Genomic DNA, 20500 nt, shown 5'->3' with positions numbered 1-20500 from the left:
GTTATTTTATTCCTCTTCCGTCCTATTAAACTGTCTTTATCTCAACCCATGTGTTTTACTTCTTTTTTTTCTGATTCTGTCCTCCATCCCACTGCGGGGGAGCGAGGGAGCAGCTACATGGTGCTTAGTTGCCGGCTGGAGTTACACCATGACTATGTAAAATGTTTAGCTGGAGAATATAGAAGCAAAAGGGGTTTCTGAACATCTTGCCCTGCTCACTATGTCCCTACATTACCGGTCCTTGTTTCCAGTGAAAACAATGACTTCTTGAATTGCAACAAGCTCTGTATACTCCGTGCCAGTCCCCAGAAGATTTTCATCCCATTCCCTCTGAGGCCTATGTGTCTGCTGCTTGCCCTTCTCAGCAGGTTCCTGGATTAGGCTGCAGATCTCCAGCTCCCTGCCCTGAGTCCTCTTCCGCTTGCTCAGATCCCACAGCCATTGGGAATGTCTCTCCATGAGGACGACCCCAGGGAGAAGCCATCTGTCTTCACTGCAGGAGGACCTGCCCGACCCAGGTACTTCTCAGAGGAAGGAACGTAGCATACACACTTGGAAGAAACCAAATAGATGCTCTCCATCAGACTATTATCTACTTGACAGAGAGGATGGTTGTGGCTGTTTTGAGTAAATAGATTCTCATGTTAACCATAAATGTCTTTCAAGCAGTTTTATAGCTAGTAGACTTTGGTACCCAGAGTGTTGTAGGTCATGGCCTGTGCTTCCTCTCTGCTGAAAAAAAGGATCATCCTACAACATGACTCCTTAGAGAACTGTTTACATGACCCAAAACATCTTTTCTGCATACCTAATTCTTCACTATCTGGTTTCTATCCTTTCAGCTCTGTTTTAGACAACTTTTCCCAAGCCAGGTCCTTTTCTTCCATTTCTACAAGCTTTTAGTGAACAACTGCTTGCAAGATTCCTCACAGGAAATAAATTCTGAAATTATATGCTTAATTGTCTGTACAGGAAATGAGACATATTATAGGATCTGGGTATTAAGGAAACATCTTTCCATCCACCTTGTACATGGACAATTGAATCAGCCATTACTTTTGCTAATGAAGAACTGATGGAAAATCCTAAAAAATTCCACATTTCAGGTCATTACTAACAATGATAGAAATTTTACTTAAAGATAGGACTCCTGCAAGAGTCTTGATCTTTACATAGTATATGGAAGTGTCATGTAATAACTTTGAAGTAAATGTGAAAAATGGAAAAAAAGATAGAAAAACAAGTATGAACTTAAGAAGCAGGGAAAACCAAACTGCAACAGGATCTCATTGATTTTGTTAACATTCATAATAAATGCAATAAAAGTTTACTCATGACATCTTACTGAGAAAAATATACAAACAATAACTTTTATTTTAAGTAATTGTGCTGAATTTGCCATTTTCATTGTGATGTTACCCTCAGCTGATTATCCATAATGACTCAATAGCACTTTGGCAAGTTTGGGCTGCATTCTTTGCTATGTGTTTCAGGAATTAAGTTACACTGACTGCATAAAAATGATTCCTGTTTGCTGATGCTTAATTTATTAAGTATTCCATATAGCTCTTTATCAATAGCGTGTCATCTGTCCAATGACATGGACCAATCTCTCTGCCATCTGCAGAATTTATCAGTATTGATTTTATGTTTTCTACAGGATCTTCATAAAAAGTGTAATACAGTCAAAAGCCAATAACTTATGCTAGAGGAATCTCATTAAAAATAAACTCCCTCACTCATTTCCTATTTATAATTATGTTAAAAGATCAATCAGTTAACCAATTTTTCAATTCAGTGTAAACCATACTAATTTTACCTGTTTCCATTTTTAAATAAGGAGTGGGGTTGTTGCACATAAAGCCTTACAAAAGTCCATTATATAAAAACAATTAAATTTTATAATCAAACTTGTAATATTAATAAAGATATTAATATATTTAATCTGAAATAATCTGTTCTCTGCAAGCCCACACGTACAACTTCCCTTTCATAAATAAATCCAGATTACTTTCTGTGGTAGCTTAAATGGGATTCCAGATTTAGCTATAGTGCATGAGACAGATTCCAACTTTTGAGATAGTACAAGGTTTTTTTAATACTTTCAATTGCTCTATGCTTGCCTCTGGTGTGTGGGCAGGACTCATCTCATGCAAGCTTGTCTGGCTGGCTGGTCAGCTAAGGTCCTCAGCCAGAGTTCTCTGTAATCAGTGGAGCATGACGGGCAACCTCAGAGAACAAGCTGCTTAAGCAATGACTGAATAAAATAACGTAAGTCATCCTCTTCAGGTGCCTGTTTTCCACCACTGACTGCAGGGGTAACTATTTTGACTAGTGTAGTGTAGAAATCTAACTTTTTTCCAGTTAAGTTGGGATTCATCTGAGCAAATGTGAGTAGTAATTTAAATATGAAACTTCGGTAGGTGAGTTTTTAAAAACTTTAATAAGCAACAGGGAAGAATAGAGTCTTTCAGAATACTATTCATTTCAGCTACTTTAGATATTTACAGTAGCTGAATGGCACCATAGAGGTGCCTGCTTTCCTCATCATGCAGGGATCCCTGCTTGCTGCCCAGCTCAGGTGAGGAAGGATGCCCTGTAGCTGTCTACACAGGATCCCAGATGCCAACAGCTGAGGTGAACGGGGCTGTGTGTGTTGCAAGGCAAGCCTAGGAAGACAGGCTGAAGTATGTAGCATGTAAACTAGTTTCAGCTTCTTTGCCTTTAAGGACCTGTAAAAATATACATTCACAATTAATTAATATGAGATGACTGTTTTAAAAGGGCCATTTTGACTGAAACTGTACATAGCTGGTTCTTCTTTTAGTACAATGCATCCTAATGTGCTTCTATTAGGATACAGAGCTTGATAGAGTTGAAAGTCTGGTATACAGTGAACAAGTTACAAGATAAAACTCTTGCTTAATTAAGATTAACCTTAGTAGAAATAATCATTGCGGTTGATGTCCACGTAGTAAATGTTAGCCAGATCAGACTATCTAGCTGTTCCTATTTTAGAGCCAACCTCACAAGCCATTGAGGTGTCTCAGGAATGCTATATAATAAACACTGCATTATTTTTCAATTATAGTGTGAGAATAATTTGCTGTGTATGCAATATCAGTGAACACATCTGGCAAGCTGAAATAAAAAAGCATGTCTTCATTCTTTCTGCTTCCATTGATTTCTAAAGAACTTTCATATATAAAGAAATATATATTTTATATAAATATTTATATTTAATATGGTGTAATAAGAAGGCAAGATTAAAGAACTTCTCTTTCTCTCTGAGAAGTACTGTGGAAGAAGTTTAAAATTATCCAGATGGTGATTTATTACATTCAGACAGAGACCCTCTCTTTTAGCACTGTGGGCCCCCAAACATGAGAAAGATGGAGAACCAGAGAATAATATAAGTGTTTAGGTTGGAAGGGACAGTTGGAGTTCATCTAGTCCAACCTCCTGCTCAAAGCAAGGCTAAGTTCAAAGTCTGGGCTGACATTCAAGAATGACAGCTTCTCTGAATTGCTCAAATGAAGGAAAAATGGAGCCAGAATGACAAGCAATAAACATACAGACTGAGGAAGGACCTGGATAAAACATGGAAAAAGCTAGTGAAGAAGGGCAGAAATTGGATGGAGATGACTGTCTTTGGCTCTACCACATTTGTTGGCTCTCACTGGCCACAGATCAAAGCCCTGTGGACTTTTCTTTTCCCCATACTTATCTCTGGACTGCTCTAGGACCTCCCATTGATGTAATCATCATTCATTTTGGTTACACAGTTGAATTACTCTGCCAGAATCTTTTCATCTTCTTATTCCTGAGAATATTACATGTTAAATAGCATGAGGCTTAAGAGCTATGCAAAAGAGCAGCTGGGTCTTCTGATGCACTATCCCACTAGGATCATATTTACAAAATAAAAAGGAACAAGTGTCTCCACTGGTCTTTCTTTTTTTTCTTAAGGAACAGATTAAGGTGTCTTCTGCACTGCTTCAGAGATATGATAGTGTTTATACTGCAGTAGAGAGGTACTGCTTGGCCCCAGATGCCTAAAATAATCACATTTATTGAGAACAAGTCGTTTAAAATACAGAAATTATTTCACATGGATAGTAAGAAAAAGATGTTGACTTTGTATTGACAAACGTGTTTAGTTAAGCTATTAACATATATGCAGATAATACTGCGGTATTTCCCATAATCAGCAAAACTTTTCTATGATGCTAACTTATCCCTGAAGTATTACTTAATGATTTTTTTTAATCTTCAAGAAAAACTCTATTATTATTATTATTGCTATCATCATCATTTATCCTTTTAACATATTAGCAAACTTTCTGCTAGGGAAAAAAACAACTCATTGTGGAAATGGAAATTAATTGATAAAATTAATTTAAAGATCATTAAAATATTTTCTCATTCAAAGGTTTGGAGTCTGTGCCTTTATTCATGCATTTTTCTAATTCATTCATCTTTTTCTAATTATCACAGGATCTTTAGAAGTTCTCTATCTAGAACACACAAAATGCAATAAAAAACGCTTACATTAGAGAAAAAAATATTCTAAAAAGTCCATTAAATATAATTTGCACCTAACTGAAATATACACTAAAAATACAGTGACCCTAGGAATATGTGCACAGAAAGCTTGTCTTCTTTTAGCTCTTGGTAATAAAAGGTACAAAATAAATACACGTCAAGATTTTTCTCATTTACCAAACAGGAAAACTGCACAGTATGTTTCTTATACACTGAAAGACTGTTCCAAGTTATGACAAATCTGGCTTTGGGAAGCAATTTATTTCTTTTAGAAATCTGTTTTGACACACTTGGGAGTCAACTTTCAGAGTTTGTGCCTGACAGCTTTGGCTTCCATGTCCTTTTTTGTACTGTAATCTGAAGGTGACACAGCAAAGGTGTATGTATCCTGGTGTTGGTTTCGATTGTGTTTGAATTATGAGTCACCCAAAGTCTTCCTGAGAAGGGCAATGTTGTATTTAATAAATGTATGCTCTTGGTTTATAAAAAAATTAAAAAGTTGAGCATTACTCATAGAGGGCAAATGTAGCCATTGTTAAAGCCCTCCTTCCCTTTTTTAAGAATGTAAAAGAAAATTACTTAAAGAATTGTACAGGGATAAATACCTCATCTAGAGGACTAATTTAGTTTTTGCGTTTTTACTGGATAGGCAAACTGTAGGAGCCAAGAGAGTTTTGTGGCTCTTGTAGGTGGTTTAGGAAGTGCCTGAAAATCACACTTTCCCATCTCTGCAGTGCTGTGTCTCGTGTCTGTAGCACAATAGATAATGTACTCACTTGTTTCATAGTGTATGAGCTTACTTTATTACTATAAAATATTGCACTATATTACAAATCACCACGTCACAATGTCTACACAATGTACTTTGACAACAGATTTGGAAACCCAACAAATGTTTTTAATAGGACATTACATTATACTGAACCAACAGAAACATTGTTCAACACATTTAGACTAAACTTTAGACATGCCTCAGTACACAAGCACAGGTTGTATGGTACTTTTTTAGAGTCCAGCTCTGCAGAACTCCCTCCTTAGGCTGAGATCTCCCAGATCTCCTCTGAGGAAGGCTAGATTCACTCAGAGCCTAGCCTACGGGCAATTAGGAAAAAACTGAGTTTCTTCATGCCCCAGTATTGCAGTAGGTTCTCCCATGTACCATGCTTGGGAGGTATTTGGCTTCAAAAGATGCCATTTTTCACTGAGATATACAGTCCAAGGTAACCTGGTTAGTGTTCTGATAATACTGCTTGCAAGAACACAGGAGAAACTTCTCTGGCCTGGCCAGATTCCAGTGTAGGCTAGCCAAAAAGTCTGTTTTCGCAAAACCCCTGTTCCTTCAATTAGTATTATTTCATTCACTAATATCAGTAAGACTGAAATCAGTCTGCAGTGCTGCCAAGAGAGCTCTTGGGTTCTAGCAGTGACATGGGCTGCAGCTACCAGACACAAACGTGCCCTGCACTCCTCAACAGAGACAAGTAGTTGCCTGTCCTGAAGGCAGAGTTCCTGCAGCTCTGCACAAAACTTAGGCACATGGCAAGTCTCTCTGTAGACCTAATAATGATAACGTCTGACTGCTTACTGTATGTAGCCTCATCTCGGGCTTAAGAATTTAATGGCAAAATAGCCACTGGAGCAATGGTAGTTACCTCTTTGTAACACGCAAAGATGAGAATCTATGTCTACACACTTGTATTTCCTTTTGCTAAAAGGTCTTCTAAAGGGACCTATTTCTTCAGTGTGCAAACTAACTCCTCTTAAAGCCAACAAGAGTTAGGCACACACATCCCTAGGAGAAGTGCCCCCATGAATTTTAATAGAAGCACTGTTCAAATTCAATACAGACCATATAAGCCTACATTACAAAACAGTTTCACCAATAATAAAAGTACTTTTGAAACAAAATGCTTGCTGATAGTCATTAAAAACCTTCTATGCAATATATGTAAGAAAGATTTATCTAATGCTTTTCAAAATTATCCACAAATGTACCGCACAGTGCACAAACATTAATAAGAAAGAAGCAGCAAAACCATAACACTACCACTTTGAAATGCAATGCAATTAATAGTACTTCCATTAATACAGTGTAATAGCTACTAACTATTATTGATGTCTATTTTTTCAAGAATCCATATTCATTAAGGAGGTCTATGGTTTCTTTTTCTTTTATTCAGAAATATGGAAGCAATTGCACACTGTTTCACTGCTACTCAGAGCTATACAAGAAAAGATATGAAAGTCTCATTAGTGTGAATTTTAGGATAACTGGTCTCCTGCCATGACTCCCTCTGTTCAAATTTGTCATTCCCTGTGCTACTGAGAGGTTACCATTTCTCTTACTAACAAGATTTAGATTGAATCCCTTCATAAACTAAGCTATATATGTAACTTATTTTTTAGTTTACCTGCTATAACATGTAAAATATTTATTAAAATAGATTTTATACCAGATGAGTACAACAAGATGCTTAAAAAATATTTCAAGTTAATCCAACATATAAAACAGTCTCAACGTGTAGGACAAAAAGGATGTAAATAATTTGAAGGTTAGTAGAAGAGTACGTATCTCACAGCTAAAAATACGATACTCTGTAAGATGAGACATGCCTTGTAAAAATGAATCTGGAAAGCAGTCCTTCCAGGAGTTATGGTAATATAACAGCAGTATTTCTTGCATGGTAACAGTAGTTTCTAAAAATCTCTCAGAGATTTTATTTCCAGAATTAACATAGGAAAGACAACTGGCCCTCTCACAAGGCTGTTATGAAACGATCTTGCACAAAATACTGATTTCTACATAGGGAAGGTAGGAAGGGACAAGTGGCCAAGGCTGGCGGTGGGGAAAAGGGCAACATGACATCTAACAGCAAAAAGTCAGTGAAGTGGACAATGTAGCATGACTCACAATATTTTTGATCATTAAGTATTTCTGGCATTACTAGCTAAGAACAGCAACAAAAATGAGCAAAGAATTCAAACAGCTCAAAAGCCAGCATGAGAAGAATACATTTACAGACAACTCATGCTGAGGAAACTGTTGAATTTATGATGTCATATAAAAAAAAGCTCATAATTTTGAGATGGAAAAGAAAAAGGTCAGCTACGAATCTTTGTTCTCTATCGGTTTTAAAGCAGACAGACCCAGGAAAAAAAGAGCACTTCATAGAGGGATGGCAAGGCAAAACAGTGTGGTAAATTGGAAAGAGAAAATTGAAAGAGAATGTTTTAGCAGCATGTTGGACAGAAGGAGTTTATGTCATTGACCTCTAGGTATCAAGAGTTCACATGATTTACATTCCCTTTGTGGGATCAAATGTCCCTTAAACTCACAAACACAAGATACACATGCCATTTAAGAATACAGCAGGGCTAAAAATGCACATGTTGCCAAATGGATCAAAGTTCCTCTGAACATTAGAATACTCTCAAGAAATGGAAGAAAAGGAATCAGGAGCAAATGTACAGTTGGACTAACTGTCTGGAGAGGAGAAAGTATAGCAGGAAGCAGGAGAGCTGTCAGACCTTGTATCTCCCAATATCTCTTGTCAGAAACAACAGAAAGAAGCACACCTTCATGAACAAAGTATGCACGAACACACTGCTATTAATTCAGAGTACCCATAAGAAGCAACTAAACCAAGACTGGGTTCGTTCAGGAAGTGATTGGAAGGGAAAAAATCACCAATGACTCAGGGATGTACAAGAGTAGGATGATAAAAAACCTCCATAAGTCCCAAATCAAAACCGTACACCATCCTCCTAACAATTTCATTTCTTCAAACCCTCAGGACAGTTGACTAGAAAGTCCTGAATCGGGGATGAGCAAGCCAGAAGATACAGGGTCTCCAGTTTGCACCAGGTACTCTCTTAATATTTTGAATGAAGAACTGCAGAAGGAGAGTCAAAGCTCTAGAGACCTCAGTGGTGGGCTGAGGTTGTGGAACTGGGAGATCAGAACTGCCTGGGCCAGACTACTGTTAGCAGGGGGATGGTGCTGCCTGCAGCTTTATCTTGTGCAGCTTTCCCAAGGGAGAGCACAACTTGGAGAAAAAAAGAGTATGAGCTTTCCTGTCCAGAGGAACTGAAAGACATCTTATAGCAAGCCTGGACAAAGAAAATTTTCATCTCTGTGGTAGAGAGATAAATCTGAGATCAGTCCATGCAAAGTGGACCGAGCGTGTAATACTTATTCCACTGAAGGAATGAGCCATTCTTGCTCATTTTGAGGGGCTAGGCTTATTCACTAGAATATGCAGAGATTTTTTTTTGTGAAGTTTCTGGCTGTTTTGGAAATGATTCATGTGGTGTACTGGTATCTGTTAGCAGCCTTCAGCAGTTATAAACTTCTACTGGGGTTTATACAAAATCTGAGAAAGATACTCAGCCATCCTTTCATTCTCAGTTTACATCTACATAGTTAAATTCTCCCTCCTCATCTTGACTGTTTCTGCATTGTGTGTGGCCCACACTGTCTCCCATATCGTGTTAGGGTGAAACTGGCTGCTGGCTTATTCCAGTCCCATGCCAGGAGTGGGCTAACAATTAACCAGTATGGACAGTGCATCAGTTCTCTCCATCTCGTACTCGCAGCCTCAGTTTCTCAGAGCCTGTTTGGATTCCACCATTATAAAATAGCCATCTGATGTAGGAACTTTGTCAGGCTCCCACTTTTTGCATTTAGTTTTAATGTTTTACTCACAGCACTTGTTTAGGAGTTGTCATATCTTCATGAATCAGTCCTGGATTGACTTCAGATTTCCTTAACAACGGTATTTAAGACATAGTCTTTATGGATCTACATTTGAATGTGTCCTTTTTTTTTTTTTAGACAGGAACACTTCTGGGGCTGGGCTACTGACTATAGGTTCATATATTTCAAAGATACTTTCCAAAAGAGATGGCATATGTCAGGTACCTGGATAGCTTATTTGGTAGAACATGCCAAAACCAATTTTTGATGTCCTAATTAGTGAATATTTTGCTCTACATAATTTTGGTACATACTGCTTCAACCACTAAGTGCTGTTTTTCAGTAGTTCTGGACTAATGCAGAATTTCTGCTTTATCCAAATTCAGAAAGACTGATTTTTGGGGGTTCCTCCACACTATTTCAGCAGCCTATACTCAATGCAAACTGCTGCAGAAGATGAGGATGAAGTGTGAAGGATGAATCCTTTTTTTTTTTTTAAAGCAACTCTTTTCCACCATCTTTCCCTTTAATTTCTTTTTTTTTTTCAGTATCAGCAATCCTGTCAGCTTATAGTAATCAATGGAAACTATATGGCTGGTCAGCAAAAACAGATGCAAAGAAACCGAACTAAGCAGCGCATCTGTGTTTAGCAAAGAACCTGACTAATAAACAGAACGCAGATTTTAAGATCTCTAGCGATAGAGTATCATAGTTGTCATCTAAACAAGTGCTGCTTATTATTTTCTTAGATATACAATGGTATTATTTCCATGATTTTTGTTTTGCTTTGTTTTGTTTTGTTAAACTAGCAGGTAAATTACTACTTCTGCTTTAGAAATTTTAAAATGAGTACACTACAAATTCAGTGGGACTTCCTCCAGCTGGATTGTAACCCATGACAAGTCTCTGTCTGGTGTTGGTTCAGTTTTCTTTAGTGGCCTTTTTAAAATTGAGTACTGCTATTCCCTCCACCTTTTTGAAACATGCAGACCTTTCCCTCCTCTGCATACTCTGGCTGTTGACATCCTCAGCTTGAGGGACAATGGCTTTTTAAATGCTGTAGCATGCATACTATATGCATATGAGAGAGCATTTTTTCCTGCATAAGATGCTTTTTTCCTATAGTGAGAATATATTTCAGCCAATGTCAATCCATTTCTTGTCTGCAAGGTAGATAAGATTGCTGGATGAGAGAGAGAAATTAAGTCACTTCTTACCTACAAAAATGGATTTGCCACAGTGAACTATGCAGTCAGGCCATATTCATATCAGAGACAGAATACATTACAAGGCAACACACAACCTTATGCAAAACACAGCCTTGCTCTTCCACAGGCAGGAATAGTACTTTGGTCTTAATCTTAAAAATGAGACGCTAAAGACAGGATGCATAGGATAATGATGGAAAAGGATGGTATTATTCAAGTGTCATTATACATTGGAGATAATAAAAATAAAAATTGGATCCACGAGTAAGAAGAAAGTATGCCTTGCTTCACTATTGTCACAGGCTAAATATTTTAGAATCATAGCAGGTTTCTCTAAGTACTAAAACTTTGTTTTGTATTCAGATTATCTCACATGACCACATCTTATAATCTGTTTCTTATTCATAACATGTGGGGTAGACACGTATATCTGAACCAGACATCCTCGATTCCCTTTGTAATTAGTCAAGCAGAATATATACTTTTAGGGTACACCTGACTTGTTTGAAACATATACATTGGAATGACATGAATTGAACCCTAGAGAGGCCTATTTCTGCCCAGGGACTATAAAAGGAGACATGATGACTAGCATAGATATAATTACCTGCATTATAGATGCATATTTGGTCACATGAATTCCCTTTTCCTATGAACTTATGAAAAAAACCTTAAAACAGTCACCTTAAAACAGTTCTCATATTTCTGTTAAGCTATGATTTAGCCATCTCAGGTAGAGTAGGTTTGTCTCATACTCTGTATTTTTTCACTTCTTTTGAATCACTCAAACCATCCTTTTCTTTAGAGTCAAGCAACTTTGCATTAAGGTATATTCCTTATTTCTGACATACAGAAATTTCTGGTAGTAAACTTTCATTGGTTCTGTATTATTCCATTAAGTTTAATCACTCTGTAGTACTTCCAAACAGTTGCTTTAGTCTTAGTCATTGTCTTACCATGAACAAAACACGCTTTCTTTCTCTTCTCTGCATTCCCTAAAACAACCAACCACCCCCTGCCCCAGCAACAGAGGGTTAAGACTCAGGAACATGTTACTGCATTTGGATCCAGTATTTTGTGTCAGCTGAGCAAGGGTAACTATCTGTACCCCAGTGTTTGGCCTGACAAAAGATAAGATGGTCTAAATTTATACTGCTTTTATTGAGGGTTGAGTTCAGTGCAGTATCTCCTAACTGCCACAGCGATGTGTAGAAAATAACCACGGCTCTGTTAATATACCAGAATTTGTTAAACTATCATGTTGATCAACTGGTTTTGACCATGAATTGATGCTCGAAGAAGAAATTCTCTTGAAAGAAAGGAATTATCCTCGTGGGCTTGAGTATGTTGCTGTTTCAGGGGTTTTTTGCTAGTGTCCTGCACTGATTGCTGAAATATCTATTTTGCTGTCTATTATTACTCAGGCTTGTTCAGCATACTGGATTTCACACTCCACTTCTCTCTGAAGATTGGTGTTCTGAATTGTTTTCCTCTAGAGGGGGATTAGCTTACATTTTTCAAAATAAAATCCCATCTTTTGGGGTTACACTAGCCCTTCTAATCCCCTTTATACTCTTCTTTTGCTATGCAATTCTCCCTAATTTGTCAGCATGTTCAGAAAAAAATGTTGCTTACTCCACTGTTCCAGATTCTTAATGGATGTTAAATAAAGCCAGATTTAATACCAACTAATATAGGGCCTCTGCAACAATTAACTTTCTGCAAGTTCATATACCATAGTGACACCAATCGGCCTTTACTTATCACTCTCAATTTGGTTTCATTCCAAAGAAATGTCAGATTCTGTCTCTTATAAATAGTTCTTTTAAATATAGATATGAAAAATACTTTCTTGACTATGTGAATCTACAGATATTTAAATTACCTTATGTTTATTATTCCTGTAATTTCATAAAATGTTACTATATTCTTTGTTCTAAGGATTAGTAGGTTTTCTAATGACAAACATTTGGCATGCGCAAACACTAAAGCTTCACTTCCCAACCTCTACTTTTCAGAAGAAAAGTAATTAGTATTTTTGTATAGACTTCTTTTTTTTTTTTTCTTTTGAACCACAGAGTAACGTACATTCAGTGACATATGAATGCCTTTAGAGGAACAGAGATCTTTAATTAAAGAAATTCAATCATTATTCACTTCAGGTAATAATAAATTGTGATGGATGCTCATCTGAAACCATTGAAGAAAATTTGTTTGGCTAAAATATTAAAAGCTATGAAATTACTTATCACTGTCAAGGTATTAAGACTCTTCTGTTGTTATTGCTTCCTTACAGATAAGTCTTGGCTCTCCCCTTCCAGCAGTGTATATTCAAGCTTACTGTGTCAGGCTGGTCAGCAAATCTAAGTTGCTAGAAGCTATTTTTTTAAAACAGAGAAAAATACACTATGGATCTTTGTTGTCAAGAGAAAAGCAAAACAACTGTTGTACAATACTTTTACAATGAAGGAAAAGGAGGCAAAATGGCTTATCAAAACCAGTAACCTTGTAAAGAGCTCATAGATTGTTCTGATTTTGATCTACCTTAATGAGTCAATATATACAATTATATCTAAAACTTGCAGCACTGCTTTGGGACTATGAGAGTTTGCTGCAGACACCATACAAACTATTATGGGGTGAAAGGTCTGGAACTGCTCTACTTTGACCCTTGTACAGAGGTGGGACCATTGACACTCAAAACACAAAAAGGAATGTAGGACAAACTGTTAGATTTTGCCTAGGATACTTAATTCAAGACACACTTTTCCAGAACCAATGGTGTTACCTTCCACAACATGGAAATTAATTTCCAATCTAGCACACAAGGATGTAGTGAATATATGTATGTCTTATGGTTTAGAACCTTTTACACACATTTTCGTAATTGTACAGACTTTCCAAACTTACCTCCTCTATGGATAATCAAAGAAGTTTCACTTCCAACAGGACATTCTTTAAGTATATCCACTACTTCTGCATGGCTCAGGTTCTGTACATTCTGCTGGTTGATCTCAACAATGAGGTCACCTTCACACAAACCAGGACATCCCTGAATGTCTAGAATTTGCTTCACCCTCTGTCCTGTAGGACTGTCTGCTATAGTGAAGCCAAAGCCCTGGGCCCCTTTCACAATGGTTAAGGTCATGAGTTCAGCTTGGGTGGCCCCAGAAGAAGCCATTGATACATTATCATCATGGGCAGGTGGTGGGAATGTGCTATCAAGCTGACTATCTGCTGGAATGGAGTGCAAGGAGTGTGGTGGTCGATCTGTTACGTCTGGAACAGACTGAGAAGTCCTAGAAATGTATTCCAAATAAGTTTCATAGTTATGTCTTCCATTTACCACTACCGGAGGCCTCTCCATTACTGCAAGGGGTGGCACCATGCTGTTGGCAGGATCTTCAGGATCAAAGGGCAAAGGGTATCCACGACATAGCACCAAGTTGACACTCTGACCAATAGGAACAGACTGGAAGAGTTTGACTACATCTGCGTGGGTATGTCCAAGGACACAAACTTCATTAATATAGACAATGACATCACCTAGAAAGAGAAGAAAAAACAGTGACAACATGAGACAACTTCAGTTACTGGGCATGCAGTGCAAAATTTTTTTTTATGAGATAGAACTCTACTAAAAAATAAAATAAATTAGATCACCATACTAACTCAAATAATGGAGATGAAAAAGTAAAGTTTGTCTGCCAGCAAATGTAATACAAATAGACAATGACAGTACTATTTCTTTTCTGTGGAAGCTCACAGCTGGACAATTAAGCTGGGTCCAGACATACACCTTTTCTTAACCTTTCTTCCCTATTTTTTCAGCTCTTTTCTGTGTAGTCCACAGATTACTTTTTAATAAGATACAACAGAAGTTTATTTGGAGGGTTGGTTATCAGGAAATACCATTGTTTGGTGGAGAGGTAAAAGGAAAAAGAAAGGAAATAGTAAGCACTCCTGGACTAAAAAAATCAATGAATAGGGATGCAAGACTGTGCATAAGGAAATACTTTTTCCATTGATCATGATATTGACAGTTTCCTATTAAATGTCATTACTTGCCATCAGACATCCAGGACTACTACAGTCATTTCCTATTCTAGGCATGAACTAAACCGTATCTTGCATATCACTGAGATGTTTAGTGGCATTTTGTTGTAGCCATGATGGTTCAAGGACAATGACAGGACAAATTTTTTAGGTAGGTATAATAGTTTTTTATTAGAAAAATCTAGGCAAATGTCTGAAAATCAGTTTAATATTTCCAGCTAAACCAGCTGCTCAAATAAAGATACTACCTTTACCTCCAACTCTTTTCTCACATATAGTACAGAGCTACCAGTCAGAGCATATATGAAAGCAGAATACTTTGAGTCAACAGGCTATTTATGGGTCTCCATATTGCTCATGCACCAACCAACTTCTGTTACTAAAAAGTTCAGAAATAAGTTCAAGTTCTTTCTTGTTGTTAGAATGGATCTATATATTTGTAGCCATAAATAATTTTTTTATGGCACTGTTAAGGTGCATATTAAAATAAAAATGAGTAATCAGTATAAACGATATTCAGAATAGTTTGACGAGCCACAGTCAATTTCCACTTTAATAAAACAGTTTGCATCTTTATAACAAAGGAGAAGGATGTTTAGTTAAAGAACTCCACAAGTTAAAGTATTTTTCTAAGTGAATATCATATTATCCTACCATTAATAAGGAGCAAGAAATCATTTATACAGACAGCACTGTGAGGTGTCTACAAGGTATACAGTTCAACAACTGGCCTATCATAATGTAATGTTTTTTAATGGTATTTGAAAATTCAGCAATAAAATGAGAATGATTTAGGGAGGATGAGGTGGTTTGTGTGGAATTGCTTCAAGTGTATTTATGAAATGATGTCTTTCAAGTACTTCAATCAAAAGATCTAATCAAGCAAACTGAGGAAAAAAGAGCATCATCAAGATGCCAGTGCAAGGGCTGTTTCTCTATGACAACAAAAGGCGAAGGCTGTTTCTACGTGAAAGCGAAATGGTCAATTCCCACACGATCAGCCTGTTTAACAGCCTGACGGTAATTAACTGCATATGGACAAATTGTGATTCAGAGAAAGATTTCTTCAGATGATGTCTAGGGAAAAAATGCTAAGAGAGTTTGTTTAAATGTTTGTGATTATTATTCACAGAAACCTTAGGAGCTGGAAATACTGCCTTAAAAGTGCATCATAAATAGATTTCAAACTACAAGCAAAAGCAGTAAGGTCACTTCATAGTCACTGCTGAAAGAACTCCAATGCTTCTGTCTCAAGCAGCTGAGAGTAAAACAGTTTTCAAAACTCAAGATTTAAAAGAGAAAAAGAATGTACTGTACTAAATTATCATGGCAATGGCTGCAATTCATTGTGATTTGCTCATGCCCTGGTATAGAAAGATCTTACCTGCATTCTCATGCCCGGCTTCCGCATTAGCAGTGAGGCTGACATTGCTCATAATAGGACTGATACTGTTCAACTGAGAGCTCTTCAATGCATGTTCCTGTTTCAGTAGCTTTTGCCTTAATAGTACCCTTGTAACTTTTTAATCCATGCAGTCTTTATTTCCCTGAGTGCTGGCAATGCAGATATGTGGTGGGAGGAGACCAATCTGTTCATCCTCTCCTGCAATACTTAAGCAGGGTGCAAAAGGAATAATGCATTTATTGTGTTGGGCAAGTAAATCATTGTCTGTTTTCACCCCTTCACTTGATGCATTTGTACAGGATTAGCTATGATATAAAACTTAAACCAATATGTTTTTCATAAATCAGAAAATCAGATAAACTTGTTGACATTACATAGGTCTCCACTGAAAAGGAATTAGCTTGCACACAAGGAGTGCAGTCAGGAAACACGCAGGCCAAGTAGCGCCTTTCCCTAGTCACTAAACAGGCAAAACAGCATTAGAAGGTCTTGGGTAAGAATATATGGCCCTGCACTATCCCTCACAAGACAGCAGAAAATTCTTCAGCATTTTCTGAAGCAACATTTTTAAAGGTCTTTATAGTTTCTGCGGTATAACATAAATAGAATGTCTAGGGACTCTGAAGTTGTAACTCATTCACAGCTGTACCATTTGGGACCCATAATGCTGTACTGTCATATGGAGAACATACAGCTGAAGGTTGAGGGATGGGGAAAAAGGCATGAGGTACTAATTTAAACTCAAAAAAAATAGCTACGGTGGTGTTAAACTGGGAAGAAAGAGAGTTTCAGATCATGAGACATGAAGGAGGAATAAAAAGGGTTAATTTCAGAAATCCTTCAAATAAATCTCTGGACTGTAGGAGTTTCTCCAAATCTAACTCATTTTCCAGGCTGAGAGTTCCTTACTGCTGACACAGAGAGAAGTACCCAGCATTTGGTAGGAAGAGAGAGATAAGTGAAGAGCATTACAGAGCCAGTGCCATGCTAATGCAAAGTTCAAAACCTCTCTAATTTAGGAAAACTTCCTGAAACATTTCTGTAGCATCTTTTCTGCCTGTTCTCTCCTGCTGCTTCTAATAATAATGGGTGCATATGGACAAGCATAATAGCGAACTCCTTTATAATTTCTGCCTGATTTTCTGAGCAAGCCATAGTCTGCCTCCAGAAATCACAGTTTCACAGTGAGTGGGTATCTTTGAAGTTATGCAGAACATTTATATTAAGCATCAAACTTTGCTTGGCTTTTAGAATTAAACCTACTAAAATGACTGGAGCTTGCTTACAGAACCACAGAATGGTTGAGGTTGGCAGGGACCTCTGAAGTTTATCTGGTCCACCTCCCCTGCTCAAGCAGGGCCACCTATGGCAAGTTGCCCAGGCCCATGTCCAGCTTTTGAGTATCTCCAAGCGTGGAGACTCCACCACTGCTCTGGGCAACCTGTGCCAGTGCTCAGCCACCCTCACAGTGAAAAAGTGTTTCCTGAGGTTCAGAGGGAACCTCCTGTGTTTCAGTTTGTGTCCATTCCCTCTGGTCCTGTCACTGGGCACTACTGGATAGAGCTTGGCTTTGTCCCTTCAGGTATTTATAGACATTGATGAGATCCCCCTGAGACTTCTCTTCTCCAGGCTGAACATCTCTGTACTTCAGCATCCTCACTGTGGAGTGCTCTCCCCAATTTCATCTTCCTCACTAGCCTGTACAAACTCTATGCATGTCCTACTAACCCTATCTTACTTGAGACTGTTCAGGGATGAGGGAGACCAGGAGGGCTGGTCTATGGAAAAGGTATCTAAATGAGACTTTCCAAGTGAAGTGGCAGGTTTGATAGATACCCAGTAGAGTAGACAATAAATATCCTGTCCTACATCTCAAACATCTATACCATCACAAGAACAGATCCTGCTGTCCAGCAGCCAACATCCAAATTCAGCATTGAGTCAAAGAATGTTAGAGAATACTGACAGCAACCAAATTTGTCAAACTGTCTTACAATTACCTCTGCTTTACTTAAGGCTCTTGCATTTAACTGACAAATTTAGGAACATAGGTCTAGAGGGGACTTCCTGGATGGCTGAACTTAGTCCCCTGTTGTCAGATGCAACACAGTATGTTACACTTGATGAAATTTGATGTCTTCTTCACAGAAATATCCATGAAGCCCCAGAATATTTCCCTTCTTTAACTAGCTTGTTTTGCTTATTAAAGTTTGCTGACCATTACTTATTTTGTCATGTAATGTTAATGGACTCAATGCCTGAATGCTTCGTTAAAGGTTATATTTTGTTATCTACATATTTCAAAGTAAAAACAAGTTCTAAACTATCATTATCTTCTGCTGGTTTGGTAACTGGTGAAGAAATTTGTGAGCTTCAACATCCTTTAAAGACAGATTCTTACATTCCTCTCTACAATAGTGTTGCGGAGTTAAATCTGACACCCTGGGGATTTTCCACAAGCATTAATTCTGCAAAAATACTTTTTTCACACTTGAAGTGCTTGATCCAAACAGAATCTGGTTTATTGACATAAGTCATTTCATCACAAATAATCCTAATGTTTCATGTAATGCTACCACCTCTATTTCCCTCCTTTCTGAAGAACCTATATTATTCAGTGACTCCAGTTATTGTTTCTGCTACGTTTTTATTACCCCTAGAATGTCTGTATACACATCTTGCACTAGTAGGTAAAGTTCCTCCCTTTTCTTACCTGTGTTCCCACCATTTCTATACAAACACTTTGCTTATTTCTTGTTATTACTGTTTCTTGCGCATTCGGTTTCCTGGCTGGAATTTTTTATGGTACCTCAGTGAACTGAATTGCCTACTGGACTGCCCTTCTTATTATTTAGAATTCTTTAAACTTTGAAGTCTGAATGCAGAGGAAAAAGTGCAGATTAGATCTTTGTTGTTAATTTACGATCACATTCAAAGTTTAGTAGAAACATCTCCGTTGTTTCTAATGGGTTTTGGATCAAGCTCTTAGTATCTGTGTTCATTTGCTTAAAATATGACAGAATGGTGTGATTTGGTGGGGGGCAGAGACAGCTCTGCTACCCCCCTGCGGCCAGCACAAGCCAATAGCAATGGAGCTAAAACCAGCCCACAGTTTGGCAAGTCAGCACAGGAAGCACCAGCTCTACAAGACTCAGGCTGCATTTTTTTTTTTTGCTGCATTTATAGCCCAGGTAAACTCTGATAACTTCTCCAGATTACTTATTCTCACTTGCATTTCTCAACTGTACACTCTAGATTCTGCATCTGCATACTTTGCATGAGCTTCAGAACTAGCAATACATGATTACTTTACTGTTGAAGCTTTCCCTTCACCTGCCCACCCACACTACCTACTGTCATTACCAGCTATTTCTGTCACTTCTCAGCAGTGACCTTGTCTTCTCTTTCTGCAAAGTGCTGCAAGATTGCTGGCACTGTAGCCTATTAATAATAAATTCAGTGGTGTTAGCATGTTTCCAGTACTGAGATATAAAACGGGGTAATTTTAATAACAATGGCACGTGATCGATGGCCATGAAAGAGGTGAAGATTTGTTAGAAACAAACCATTTTTACATGTGCACATACAGTTACTAGTAGCAGTACAGAGAACTAGTGCATGAGAGATCATTTAGTTAAACAGTAGCAGTCAAATTTCCTTCTGAAACTTTGAATCTTAACTTCCCTCCATTTGCCATAGGTATTAATCCAGTGTGTGAATAAGTAATTTTTGTTAAGAATGGGTGGAGGTATTTCTTTGGATGTAAAAGACTTCAAAAGGTTCTGCATAAACAGAAATTCTCTGTTTTCTTGTACTCTGACCTGCCACAGAACCCTGTAAAACCAATTTGGCTCTAGCTGCTAACATCTGCACAGCAAAACTTTAACAGACAAAAGATAAAACCTAGGATCCTGCAGTTCATGGTAGCCTGATTTATCTTTTTTTGAAAAATTTGGCCCTACTTTTTGTTAACACTCATTACATAATCACCCTTATTTTTAAAATAAAAATTACTGAATTATAATAACTTCTTAAAGGAGATTGCAGTGTAGATGACTATTGCATATTAATACTGAAATACTTAAAACACCTGTCAAGAAAATGCTAACTTATTTCTTTTAAAAAGGAACACTAAATTAACTGCTAAAACATATCAAGAATGTAACCTGGGGAGAAGTACATGCATATAATGACTACAGCTACTGATTGGAAGAGCTAAATTTAAAATTGACCACTTTATTATTAGTTTTATAACAACTTTATCTGATAGGTAATATGGTGGCAGCCACAGTGAGATGAAAAGAGCTGCTGGGAGACATAATGCTCAGCTGCCCCTGCACTCTGAAATAATTTCAGGACCACTTGCTGGTATGTGAGAACACTGAAGAGCCCATTAAAATATCTCTCTTCATATTAGAGTAGGAGAACCCTTTCCCAGTCTTCACCTTGTACAGAATGTTTTACCCATGTGCTGACAAACTCTGCAAAGCTGACAGGTAACCACTATCCACAGATCCTCCTTTCAGTCACTGGACTCTGGGAACTGAGGTTCAGTGGAAAAACTCAGGGTAACAAAAATTATTATTTACT

General features: G+C 37.6%; 1 protein-coding gene across 2 annotated transcripts in view; it reads right to left on the bottom strand.

Annotated features, from left to right (window-relative positions):
* Positions 1–20500, bottom strand: part of MAGI2 (membrane associated guanylate kinase, WW and PDZ domain containing 2) — a 761840-nt gene that overhangs the window by 108959 nt on the left and 632381 nt on the right. For both annotated transcript variants that reach the window (XR_012650015.1, XM_075024752.1), the window contains exon 10: positions 13360–13995. Coding sequence is in view for 1 of the 2 variants with exons in the window: in XM_075024752.1 (XP_074880853.1) it covers positions 13360–13995 (636 nt within the window). In the remaining variant the exon portion in view is untranslated. The remainder of the gene's footprint in view (positions 1–13359; positions 13996–20500) is intronic.

Source organism: Buteo buteo, chromosome 4, assembly GCF_964188355.1.
Source record: "Buteo buteo chromosome 4, bButBut1.hap1.1, whole genome shotgun sequence".
In the NCBI taxonomy this organism is placed as follows: domain Eukaryota; kingdom Metazoa; phylum Chordata; class Aves; order Accipitriformes; family Accipitridae; genus Buteo; species Buteo buteo.
This window is presented reverse-complemented; position numbering and strand designations above follow the sequence as displayed.